At 37.6% G+C, this 13,858-nt stretch overlaps 1 protein-coding gene across 2 annotated transcripts; it reads left to right on the forward strand.

Moving 5' to 3' along the window:
- The first annotated feature begins 762 nt into the window (after positions 1 to 762).
- Positions 763 to 7,852, forward strand: pigr (polymeric immunoglobulin receptor). 2 transcript variants are annotated; one of them, XM_042497660.1, is made up of 8 exons: positions 763 to 855; positions 1,401 to 1,745; positions 3,050 to 3,131; positions 3,315 to 3,541; positions 5,656 to 5,770; positions 5,932 to 6,020; positions 6,171 to 6,220; positions 6,339 to 7,852. In XM_042497660.1, exons 1-8 carry the CDS (start codon positions 807 to 809, stop codon positions 6,420 to 6,422), a joined length of 1,041 nt encoding a protein of 346 aa, XP_042353594.1. In that variant the 5' UTR covers positions 763 to 806; the 3' UTR covers positions 6,423 to 7,852. The 2 variants fall into 2 exon arrangements, with proteins under 2 accessions (XP_042353594.1, XP_042353595.1); XM_042497661.1 differs by having other exon boundaries at positions 5,677 to 5,770.
- The last annotated feature ends 6,006 nt before the right edge of the window (positions 7,853 to 13,858 follow it).

The following is a 13,858-nucleotide window of genomic DNA, read 5'->3' on the forward strand; positions in this document are numbered from 1 at the left end:
TTGTTTAATCTTTATAAAAACTTTAGTGTGGAAAAAAATGAGGTTGTGGTCAATGGGGTGTTCACAGCATTCAAACCAACCTGCAGGGTTTGAGGTTCTGATGGTATTTGAAATAAAAACAAACATGTAAATTCCCTCCCAAAGTCGAATAACTAACTTCTCAGTGCTTTAAAAATATTTCAAGTGCTTTTGACCACCCCCTCGCTTTTAATAAATAACCAACAGTCCCTAACCGGCTGCTGGCTATAGTATATGTACCATGCAGATATGAGAGTGTTGTCAGTTTTAACTCTAAGCAACAAAGCTTCCCAAAATGTTGAACTTTTCCCCTATGAACTATTCTTTCTAAGGTTTTGATTTCTCTAATATCATGGATTTTGGAAAGTTTACTCCTGACAATGTAAATAAATCCCCTGGGGGTGTCAAAGAGCTAATGTGCCACTTTGTAGAAGTTCAACGAGTTTTATAGATTTTTTTTCCCACTTTTTAAACATTTTGAATTAAATGGCAGTGGCATTTCATGAGCAGAGAAAAAGACAAAAGCTGGAGGGATATACATTTTAGGTCCTGGAAGTCAAGCAACTCATTTACAGAACTGCATAGAAAAATCATGGCATTATACATCAGTGAGCACAGCTCCATAGGCATTTGTTAAATCTTTCCCAACTGGCAACTACATGGTTAACATCTGGAACATCTGGATCCCACTTATGGTCACATGACCGAGGGGGAAATGGGCTTTCCGGAACTTTGAGTCTGCGTTAACACAGGGGAGGGAGTTCACTTGGTAAAACTGACGGTGAAACATGCAGCAGCTCTTTATATTTGCCCTCAGCCTATTAACATGGATCCCAGGTAACAACTAAGATCATATACTTCTAAAAATTGTCCAGTATGACTTTTTTTCTGCAGATAATTGATGGAAAAATGAATGATTAATGCCTATGATTCCACCCCTTCACTATGACTGTACTCTTGGCAAAAACTGCTACACTATACGGTGTTGCTTATGCTTCACTTCTCTTTACCCTTTTATTGCTCTTCTGTATTAATCATTTGTTGAAAGCAAGGCAAAGAAAGGTTGTTAAAGTGATTTTCTGCCAGAGCCAGAAAGGTTTTTTTTTTTTTTTTTTAAATCTTCCAAGTACAGTTTGTCCCTTGGCATGAGTGTATGTTTTATGTTTATTTAAGTCTCCAAAGGCCTGTTATATTTGTCCCCCAAAATCTCTATTATAGAGGGATAATCCAATTTTGAAAGTATGGAGAGAGAAGTTTTAAAGTGGTCTTTTGTTACAATTGAAACCAAAAGCTACTTTCCCTGTTTCCTCGATCATAGATTAGAAATGTCTGCTGACTGAAAGTTTAAAACTAAACATTCAATCATCTCCACTTTCCATCAGCCTTCCTCTGCAGGATAACCACCGAGGGAGAGCTATCAGTCATGGAGGGTCAGCCCCTCACAGTCCCATGTCATTACGAGCCTCAGTATGCCAGCTATGTAAAATATTGGTGTCGGGGGAAGATGAAGGAATTCTGCACCAGTTTAGCTCGGACGGATGAGCCCCCTTCAGCCGATTCAGCTAAGAAGAAAGTGAGCATTTTTGATGACCAGGTCCAGCTGGTGTTCACCGTGACCATGAACGACCTGAAGGAGGGGGACTCTGGGTGGTACATGTGTGGCGTGGAGATAGGTGGTGTGTGGCACTCTGATGATGTTGCTTTCACCAATATCAAGGTTATTCATGGTGAGTTATGAGTAATTTATGAACTGATGACTGGTTATTGATCCCCATTGAAAAAATAAATATTGCTTACCACCCATGCCACCACCACGGACACAAAGTGTACAGATGCAGATCAAGAGGCAGAAACACCGCTCTCTCTCTCTCTCTCTCTCTCTCATACGCATACGCATACACATACACATACACATACACACACTCAAACTTGGACTGAAACAGTAAAACTTGACAGTGCTGTTCCAGTATTAACCAAGATTCTGTTACTGTAATGCCAATTTCTCAAAAATGTCCTCAGAAACATATTTTGGTGCCTTGCTTGGCTGTAATATGAGAATTTGTGAACAGGAAGTGGGCGGCATACTGCTTCCTGCACAATAAAAAAAAGGGGGGGCAAAAAATCTGAGATCAAACAGTAGAACTAAGCAGCGCTACCCAAATATATATCAGCCAAGATTCTGTTACTAGACTGCACATTTCCTGCCTCTAATGTTGTCAGAAACATATTTTAGTGCCCTGTTTGGCTGTAATATGAGAGTTTGTGAACAAGAAGTGGGTGCTTTACCGTTTCCTGTATTGTGAAAAAACTACAACAAGTGATATCACACAGTAAAACTAAGCAGTGCTGATCAAATACAAACCAAGATTCAGATTCAAGATACAAACCAACCTTTGTATTGCCAATTTCTCAGCCAAAATTTCCTCTGAAACATACTTTAGTGAACTGTCTGTAATATGAGAAATTGTGAACAAGAAGTGGACGCCTTACTGTTTGCTGTATTGCGAAAAAAAAAAAGACTACAAAAACTGAGATCAAATGGTAAAACTAACCAGTGCCTAAAATGTCATTTAAAACATGTTTTAATGCACTATTTAGCTGTAATAGCAAGAGTTTGTGAACAGGAAGTAACATGTAGGCCGAAAAAACTGAGATGAAAATGGTAAACTAAGCAGCGCTGATCAAATTAAACCAAGATTCTGTTACTAAGTTGCACATTTCTCTCCCAAACGTTTTTCAGAAACACATTTCATCATACTGTTTAGCTCTAATAAAAGTGTGATTGTTTCCAGCCAGCTGACTTGTCAAATGGACGAGTTCACATTGCGGCGCAGTGCATTCAGGTAGTTGTAGGGTTTCTACCTCTTTAGCAAAAGCGAATGCCACTGTCCTTTTTTTCTTAATTCTCTGGTCATGTAGCAACAATTTAAAAGTATTTGCCTCTTTCTAATTTATAGACATCCTAGTTTTATGTAAGGAGCCTTTTTATGTTGCTGAATTACTTCTTTAAGGTTCTTTTCTTTTCCTGTAGGTATGTCAGTGTCGAAAAGCCGACTTACTGGTGAAGAAGGAAGTAGTCTCACAGTTGAATGCCACTACAGTGAGAGATACAGGTATTTTATCGCCCCATTTGTCATAGTACAGTTGTGTCACTTGTATTTACCATCAGACTGCATAGAATCCCCACTTTTAAATCAACATTTCTAAAGCATCAGCTTGTTCCAAATCTTTGATTCAAGCCAGAGTCTGATGGACAGTTAGCCGTCACTGAGTCCCCTCTGACTGCTTCCCCACAGAGAGAGTGAGAAGAAGTGGTGTCGGAGTGGAGACTGGAGCTCCTGTCTGCTGATAGATTCAGAGGGGAGCTACGAAGACACTTCAGTGGCCATCAGTGATGACAGAACTAGGACTTTCACTGTAACCTTAAAGAAGCTGCAGATGCGAGATACGGGCTGGTACTGGTGCTCTGCAGGACAGCAGCAGATGGCCGTGCACGTGCTGGTCACACCCCGACCAGCAACCAGTAAGTTTACAGTGTAACCCTAAAATTAAAAATGAACATAACAAATGATCCTTTCTTGTCAGTTTCTTTTTGTTTGATTTATAGCTGAAGCTGTCTAGGCAAAATCTTTATTTAAATCAGTAATAATTGATCTTTTTGGCATTTGGGGCCAGCAGAACATTAAGCAAACTGTGTTTCTGGCCTCTTGGTAAATACAAGTCCAGTATTCACTTTCCTTCCCCTGTTTTTGTTGCCATCAACTCCTGAAGACCAAAAAAAAACCCCAACAATTAATCCGCCTATAATAATCTAGCTAACTATTAATAAAGATGAAAAAACATCAACATATCCTTTCATTTTATAGTAATAGTTACAACATAAAAGATTTGTATAATATCCTACGAATTAGCACCCGACGAATGACATTACATTATTAGCATAAAGTTAAGGAGGTAAGTTATTGTGATTCTAATGGGAAAACAAATGCATTGAGGACTAACCTCATGACTCAACATTTGCTGAAATTTAATGCAAAAATTTTATGTTAAAATATTCAGTTCATTTCAGGGGAGCTGCAAAGCTGGGTGATAATTCTTTATCACTAAGTGACAACTTTCACATTATGCATACTCATTTGGATCAAAGGAGCTGTATGTGACATTCAGAGTGCATCTAAAGATTATTCTGACTGCACAAAAAAAATTAACCACTGCGAACATATGGCTTTTTCATGCAATAGGAAGGTGTACAATCAGCATTCACACCCGGGTCAAATGACTGCAGTATGGTCCAGTCAGAATTGACGGAAACACAACATCTGGATGAACATACTAATTTTAGCCCCTTAACCAGTGAGATGCAATGACATGCTGCCACTAATTACTATCTTTCTCTGCCAAGCAGCGCTCAAACATTTATCGTAATTAGTCTGCACCGAGTTTGAAAAATAGACTGAATAACTGAGATACAGTATATAATGTAACTGGCATATAGTTTTCCCAGACCTCTATCCATGCTGCTTTCTACTGTTTACTTGATGTGCGACCTGTCTGTGCCATCAAGCTGACGCAGAACAACCCTTGCACACACACACGCGCACACACACACACACACTTGTCTGCTGCTTAGCCGTGTACATAGCTCTGCTCTACTCGCAATGGGAAAGTAGTCCATAGCCAATTTCGAGCGGATAAACCCATGTTTCTAAAACCTAAATGCACTGTCTAATTTTGGTGGAAAGGGATTATATGATTTACAGTCTGGGGCAACAGTGCTGGTTCTTTAAACAGTGCTCCAAACAGTAACAGCGCTGACAGAGCTAAAGACAGAGCTAAAGGGGGAACCTGAGGGTAGGTGCATTGATCCTTTCCTGATATCAGTAGTAATGGCCGCATGAGCAAAGTACAGAGAGACAGCAACTGACCACCTAGTAGGATACACTGTAACAGGTACTCACATGCATGTCTGACTGGACCATCTGCCACAACAACAAACAAAGAAGCTCAGATTGCAACACACAGGTAGGATTACTTTATTCTCTGCCCATAATAATAATAATAATAATAATAATAATATATATTTGCTATTTTAATGCTCTGAATGTTGCATACAGAACTTTCGGTAAAAAAATTAATGCAGCTTTGAAAAAATACTTTTTTCTCTGCCTACGCCAATTGTTTTGCGAAGCCAGCCCTAAATCTCACAAGCTCAGTCCTCACTATGAGATTCCAGTTTTGGAAGGATCTGTTAACATCTGTGGAGCCTAGCGAGTGGAAACCAGACAAATCAGTCTACAATGGGGAGTTGTTCAGATAGTGATCTGACTTGCTGATTGAAAATCCTGAATGTTATTGAAAACTATTTAAACCAGGCTTTGTAGGTATGAAAAGAGGCACAAATCTGCAAAAATGTGGCCTTTTCCTCACGTCACTCTGCAGCTGCTGAAATGAAAAGCAGCCAAGTGTAGCTTTAGGAATCAATATGTGTTTGTGACAGATGGCGGGGGGCTCCTGGGTCTCCAGCTGTACAAGGTATTGATTATCACGAGTCACTTATCAAGAATATTGATGTTATGATCTCTGTGGGTGCTGCTACAAACTCTTTTCTTTTGCTTATAATTGTATATCATTTTTCAGCTATAATATCTTTATCTCCAGCCCCAGTGTCTGTGACATCCCCACCTACACGCCTACAGTCTGTTGCATACCTGCCTCCACCCAAACCCATCACTAAGTCCTGGAACAGTCACAGGTAAGAGTGAAGCACTTCTTTATGATTGTGCCTTTAAGTGCTGTTAAATAGAAATTTGTCATCATCTTGGCCGTCATACGAGAACAGATGCAGCACAGGCTGGAGCTGCTCTTGAAGCTGGACTATCTGTTCAGACCAGTGTGTGCTTGTGTCCGTTTTAGTCACATCTTGGAGTCTCTGCTGGTGTGTGCTTCTATAATGCTGCTTGTGGGCTTGGCCATATTGGTGAGAAAATTGTGGAAACAGCACAGTAAGGCAACTTCTCATTTCTTTGAATATTAAATCTGAGCAAATTCATACAGCTGACCTCCTTATAGGTCTATAAAATGTTACACAAGTATTACATATCAAAATTTGCATTATCATTTGTGGCTTAAAGATCCTCAATATCTGTTTCTAGAGCAGGATCCTTTGCTGAGACAAGTTAAGATGATAAAAGCAAGGCACAATGTAAGTGGCCATTAAAATATCTGTCACTATTCTATTACACACTGTTTGAAGATAAACGGCAATATCAAGGATATGCTTTGGCGATTATTGTACTCATTTTTCTTTCTGTCTCCCACAGGAGTACTCAGGGGATGTAGGTGACCTGCAAAACGCTGCCGTCGTTTTCCTTAATAGGGATTCTGAGGAAGTACATATGTACTGAGCTTTGTCAGCGCAGCGTTTATTGTTACTCTTTGTAACTGAATGTAATTTTTGAGTTGGTTCATTGCACACAACACATGCTTTATTTCCAGTGTTTTTTGTAATTTAAACATCAGCATGTTTAAAGACATTTTGATGTTTTCTACTTGCTGTTTTTGGTATGCAACTGGTATATTCTGGAGAGTTTACAAGACTATACTTTTCCTATAAGCCAGATTTATCAAATATATAATCACGTTGTCCTCTACTTAATTTTTTGTCTGTTACTACCACTAACAACACCAAGGTCTATTATTATGTATTATCATATTTTTTTTTTAATTGGAGATTTCAACAAATTGGGTTTTCAGTATAATCATATTTGCTTTCTTTTATTCTCATAAATCCAGTAAATCAACAAATAATTATCTGATGAATAATTTTGACACTAGATTTTTATGCGTAGAAAAATATGCCTAATTTTACAGGTCCATTATTAACATTTTCTATGAAGTTCCGTGGAAAGAACTTGTAATTTGGTAAGAAAATTAGGCAAAGTTGAAATGTTTGTTATTAAGACAAACCCTTATAACAGATTTTTGGTCACATGAGGGCAGCAGAAGCATGAACACAAGTGACCTCTCACCTTTGATATGACAAACTTAATGTGATGTGCAGCGGCACACCATTAGGTTTGCAGTCCCAGATGACCACACACATTGCAATTTATACAATGGTTTGTATGGTATCCTACAAATCTGCATCCCACAGTGTATTGTTCATATGATCACAGCCTTCCGAAATATGTTGGCTATACATAAATTACTTGCACAACATTAAGTGGGACATTTATGAATTTTGGTGCATTAATTTTCATAGGAAAACATACAAACAGTGCAGGCAAACAGTCCTAATATTGGCTATATATATTTTGCAACTACAATAAACCTCCCATAAAGGCACTGTACCAAAACATCTCCTAAGTGGGACCCTGTCCAACAAACATAACAACTATAAACCGTTAAGACACTTAGCTGGCTACCTGTAACTGTCAGCATACAATGTTAGGTGTAACCGTCAGCGTAACAGACAGAGCCAATGAGCCTCTTTTTCCTGGTTCCCCTAGAGTCTAGGAGCGACATTAGCATTCCTTTGTAACCTTTTTATGTCTCTATTGGATGGAGGTCCAATGTTGTAAACTCTCCTTTTAGCTCCATGTTTGGTCCTCACCAGTTAACAAGGGAACTATCTGGCACTTTTGCTTCTAAATGGTCCACCATGTTTACTACCAAGTTGCTAATTGCTAATTGTTGCTAATTGTCTGTCAGTTGGAGCAGGTTAAGAAACATGGAATTGTTTTTTATTTATTTTTATTTCATTTTTTTTAACTGTTAACACCTGCCTGCTGAACATTATGAGAGCAGAGAGTAAGTTGTTGACTGTAAAACAGATAAAACATAAGACAAAATAAGACAAACATAGTGCAAAGTATTAAAACATTTATTTTTGGTCTCTTTGGATTCATGAACCTGGTATATTGAAAATTCTGGCTGTGGCCCTTTTTAGAAGTCCGCATACCGTATAACACAGTATATATATAGTTTTGTGGTAGAAATGTATTAGACATGAAGGTATGTATGGTTTGTTTTTTTTTGCCATGGTTTGGTATTTTGAGAGATGTCTCAGAGTCCTTCACACTTGGCACACGAGGAGGCTCTGGATGTCCGGAGGTAGAGATAAGGTGAGGACCTTGTAGATTTTCCTGACTCCCATGATAAACAGGATATTGCTTTGCCTTCTCCCTGGTGGCATGATTATATGTGTTCCTGTATAGCCTGGTGTGGGACATACTGTATAAAGATTAGCGAATGTAATGTAACTTTAAGTTTTTGGTTCACCTGTGTCAATGCATCTCTTCGTTGATTCCAGATTTGTATTTTAATAAACTTATATTCAAGTAACTGAGGCTCATCAAGTTTGTTCTCTCACTCACTGAAGTGGAGATTATTTTAATGATGTGGACTGTTAAACACTATCATGCTGCTCAAGAAACAATGTATCCTTCAAGTCTAATAATTCCACTGGTCATGCACACTGACAACCCCCCATTACGGGATTGTTGTCAGCTCCAAATTGCTTTTTGTTGCTTCTAACTATTGCACAGGAAAAAGTACAATATGAATGACTAATAAGTGCTTAGGTGGTATATCTCATCTGCGCAAAAACCCCATGGGACTGACATTTCATTTTCAGTTTGGCTTGCTATTTTAGCAGACTGCAGTGTTTATTTCATAATGAGATAATGAAATGGCCAATTAACACATGGATACATGGTGTGTTCGACAGAAAACTTGCGGGAGCAAATTCAGGCATCGTGAACGTTGTTATGAAACTTACTTATTTTAAGAAAGAAGCGAGCAAATGAAGACAGAAACCATTAGAAGGAGTTCACAAATTAACTCTGAAGGAGAACAGCTCTACATTTCATGCTTGAACTGTCTGTTCTCATACTGAACCTCAAACGACGTGTTGGAATTGTAAATTGAACGAGCTAATGAGACGGCCAAAAGTGCTGTGGAACCAGCTCCCAGCTCTTAGTAATAACGTTGTCTTCCCACCACATGAGGAAAGGTCATTTTGCTGTTTGTGATACAGAAAAATGGAAAAGTAAAATGACATTCAGTGCTCCTTTGTGCGTCATATAGGCTTCAAATGCTTGCACCTCTATCCAACTCTCTGGACTAATTTCTCGTTGTCATCACATAGGGTCAGTGCTGCTGCAGGAAATGTGGAGTGCAGCTTTTTGATGTTGAGTCACAAGAAACTGAATTATTTTAATCCACTGTTTCGAGCACTGTAAATAGCCATTTGGCATCCAGTTACCTCATGTTGATTAATTCAACTGAGTCATCTGTATACATTTATTTATATCACCATACTGGGCAAACCTCTATAATCTCTCTACCTATTTCACAGAGCTTATGTTGCAAACATTATTTGGATCACAAGACATCTGCTGTCTGTTCTTAATGTCTGGACAGAAATTAAAGAGAAATGCTTCGTGTTATCTGACAGAACTCAAGGCTATTTCAGATGCCATGCTATAACACTGCTTTGTTATCGCCTCTGCTCATAGCTTTATTTTGCCTTATTTTAATATCTTTACATTTTTATGGCATTATGTCACTGGCTTGTCCATCCATTGTCCACTCAGAAATGATTACATTTAAAATATCACAGCAGTTGTGCAATTTTTTGCTCTTCCATTCTAATTAAACACTTGGTCATGTACAGCGGGATTTGCTTTTTTTAATGAAATTACACATAGGCCTGTGTGGTCAAGTTTTTCTTAAATCTTTTTTCATTTTTTCATTTTATCGTGTGGAATGCTGCATAATACAGTGCTGCTCCTTTCTACTATGTTTTTATTCTCTATCTTTTATTCTCTTACATGATGTTTTATTCTGTACAATTTTAGTCTATTTTGCTCTATTCTATAATGTTCTTGTCTACTCCTTTTCTGTTTCTATCTAGTGTTCTATTCTATCTACTCTCTGTTGTCCACTCTAGTCTAGTTGAGTTTCACCACTGTGTCCATGTCACAGGGACTAAGTCATTAATCTAAATGCGTTTAAAGTGGAATCAGTTCTGCCACTAGATGGAGGTCAGCCTTGTGTGAAATATGTTCTTTCTGTTATATATATAGCTGAAGACTGTGTGTGTGTGTGTGTGTGTGTGTGTGTGTGTGTATTAATGCACAAAAAATGTTCCCTTTTTCCTTATAAAAAAAAAAAGTGAAGAAAAGCTGGAGGCTGTTGCTTGTCGCAGCGGAGCTCAACACAGAAAAAAAACAGGATTTAAACCTCTTAACATTCATGCATTTTCCATTCAATATGAAAAACATTTCAGTTCTTGCACATGCATTAGAAATTACATTTCTGTTACAGCTCCCTTGAGTCTTGCCATTTGAGGGCGTCAACAATCAATACAATTGTACTCCCCTTGTGCTCAGCTGCTGCAGATAATAAGGCATTACTGCGAAACATGGAGGGCCAGCACAAAGGATAATGGACTTTTGTATGTTCTGTAAAATCTGTATAAAGGCCAGGCGTTGCACAGGCATGCATTGTCCTCATTAAATATTGCACTGTTCACCCAGACCCAAGTGGACAGAGGGATTTACTAGGATAAAAATATCTTAATATTCATGAGTTACCTGAAAGCTTGAGATACTGAGCGTATACTGCTGTTCAGGGGATGATGGTTGCTGTCCATAAACCAGTGTAAAACATCAGAAATAATATTGTTCACGGGCTGTTTTTTTCAGCAAAAATATTAATTTCTTTTCGAATGTTGTTAAACATGCTTTCATTATTTTGTACTCTGCCTTCAATACTCACAGGTCCATCATAGTGTACATGGAGAAAGAGGAATAATTTCCCCCGTGTTTCTATAGTAACAGAAGATTAGAAACAAAAACAAAATGAAATGTTATCTAGTTGCCAGATCCTGTTCAGATCCACCGTGACTTACCAGAGTGCCTCTCAGCGGCTGAGAGAGCATGACGAGGCTGAAAATGAAGGGCACAGGCTGGTCCCCTGTGTGCTCCTCTGTGTACATTACTGTTAAAGGTACATGTCCAAACCAGAGCTCACTTCACACCTACTGCAGAAATACCTCCTGTACTCCCAACAGTTATCATTTCATTTTCACTTTAAACATGAGAGCGGTTATCACAGTCGGACTTGAACAACAGCAATAAATGAGTTAATTTCAAAACATTTTTATTTCAGCCAGGTTTTTATGTGGATGCTCAGCGTGAGGCCAACATGTTTTGTTTACTTGATTTTATCCAGTTTCAACAGGATCAAATGTAAAGCCTTTCATTCTGTAAAGAAAATATTTATATGAAATACTCTTTTATTTCAGCTCAGACAGACCCTTGAGACAGTGATAAGCTCTGAAAAAATATGTTCATTTTCAATAGCCAGAGAACAATGATAGAATAAAACCAAAGGTGAAGTGCAACCTCATGAAAGCTCTTGCCTGTCTTATTAGATAATGTCTACTTTTATTCCTTCATGATCACTTAGAGGGATTAATTTTCTAAAGTGTTTTCTCCTGCTTTGTACCTTCTGGCTCTGTTCCTATGTTAAGGGGGGAAGCTTTGGATTCTAGGGGGACTGTAAATAGTTTAATTGATGCTTTGAATTAAAAGTTAATAAACAAACACACATGAGAGATTTTCCTTTTTCTTAGCAGACATTGGTGAGACAGTATGGTTGTTTTGCCGAGCAAACAGAGAGAGATTAGCAGTCAAAGAGGACCTAGGACTGATCCCTGAGGATCATCATAACGCGCCTTGCAACTTCTTATACGTTATCAGAACATAATATAAACTATTAGAGAGGTAATGAATAAGAGATAATATACGATCTTCTATTAAAATACTAATTAGATTTTCTTCACAGCTCAGAGGATGCATTACAATTAGAATGCTATATAATTTCAAATGCTGATTCCTGGGTTAGGGTTAGGGTTAGCCAGCACATGATTGAGCATTGCATGAGAAACACACTTTTTTATTTTATAACATTATATGATGAACTTCTTTCTAACAACATGATGACACGCCATAGAATGAGTTATAATGGCACTTTTTTGACATTTTTATATCATACTAACACTTTATAAGACATATACCAATTGCAGTAATATAATTATATTTCAGTTTTCCAGTTTTTAACACATTTGAAAGTGATAAAAATAGAGGGACAGCACACTGACACTGATTACCTATTGCACTTACCCACAGTAGTATGGCAACATCACTTGGACAAACCACATGTAGAACTACAATACACCATAATACTGGAACTCACTGTATATTATAACTATTGCTTAGGTTGTAATGCAGACTGAGGTCAGACAGAAAAACATCATTATATTGTCGATTAAAGAGTAGTTCTTACATTATTGATCCATATAACATCACTATTACAATTAATTATATTATAGTCTATCTCTCTCTTTCTCTACCTCTCTCTCTCTCTCTCTCTCTCTCTCTCTCTCTCTCTCTCTTATATATATATATATATATACGTATACACACACACACACACACACACACATACATATACATACATACATACATATATACATATATACATATACACACACACACACACACACACACATATATATATATATATATATACAGTTTAAGGAAAAATAATGTATAATAGAAAAATGTATATTCCAAACTTTTGAGCCACAGCAGCTTTTGAGGCGCTTTGTTTATATCTATTAATATCTATTAATAATAATATCTATATATAATATCTATTATTAACTTTCTTTAACCAAAAAATATATATATATTATAACCAAGGCTACAGTATTTTCCTTACAGTAATGCAAAATAAAAGGTACAATAACAGAAATTACATAACATCTTTGTTGATTCATAGCCCAGTGCCCACATCCACACCCACACTGCAAACCTTTAAGAGTGATCTTTGGCGTCACTGAGGTAATATAACCACTCGGGTATTGAAAGAAACATTTGAAGTGACGAGTGAGAATCACAGCATTAAGGATTTTATACCTGTTCAGTCTTCCTCATTACATAAACATTTATAAGTGTCACTGACATCTGATTACAAACAAAGAGTAACATAGTAGCACATTCCCTCATGAACTGTCTGATTGCATTACAATGTGTAATAAATGCAATCATTATGATATACTATAGACATTCATTGTATATTTTTCTTAAATTTAATTGAGCTGGGATTCCTTTAATAGTTGCAGAATAGCAGCAAACTGTCTTGGAAAAAGCCAGAGGAAACGAGACTGTTTTGACCATTTACTGAAGGGGCTGCATCAGGGCTCAGCTCCTTCAACAATGAGGATTGTGATTTTAAATGTCATTGCCAGCATGAAGCAGCATTCCTGCAAAGTGGTCCAAGTGGGTCAAGAAGCATTGTGTTCTCATCATCTGCAGAAAATGCACAGTGATAACAAAGGGCACTGTGCGTAGGCTGAAGCCCCATTGTGCATATGACACTAACTATCTCTCTTTTCCCAAAAAGAAGAAACAGACTGACATATTCAACAACTGTATTACATAATTTGGCACTTATTTCCTTTCACATCAGTAAATCTGAACAGCAGTGAATAGTTTCTGAAATGTTTGGCCCTGGTCCTCATTTTAGCAGACATACAGTACACAAAATGGAACTCTAACTTTTCAGCTGAGCTGCTGCCTTTTGCAATGGTGAACTAATTTTATAGGTGAAAAATTAAACACTGGAACACATCTGTGTTCCATTTTAACACGCAGAAAAATGCCAGATCTATTCAGGTTATATCTATTTGCTTGACTGAGCAGTGCCCTTGAATAACATAAATCAATTATGTGTGGAACATAAACAGAACTTTAAAAATATTGCCAGA

The sequence above is a fragment of the Plectropomus leopardus genome, chromosome 12, assembly GCF_008729295.1.
Source record: "Plectropomus leopardus isolate mb chromosome 12, YSFRI_Pleo_2.0, whole genome shotgun sequence".
Classification (NCBI taxonomy): Eukaryota; Metazoa; Chordata; class Actinopteri; order Perciformes; family Serranidae; genus Plectropomus; species Plectropomus leopardus.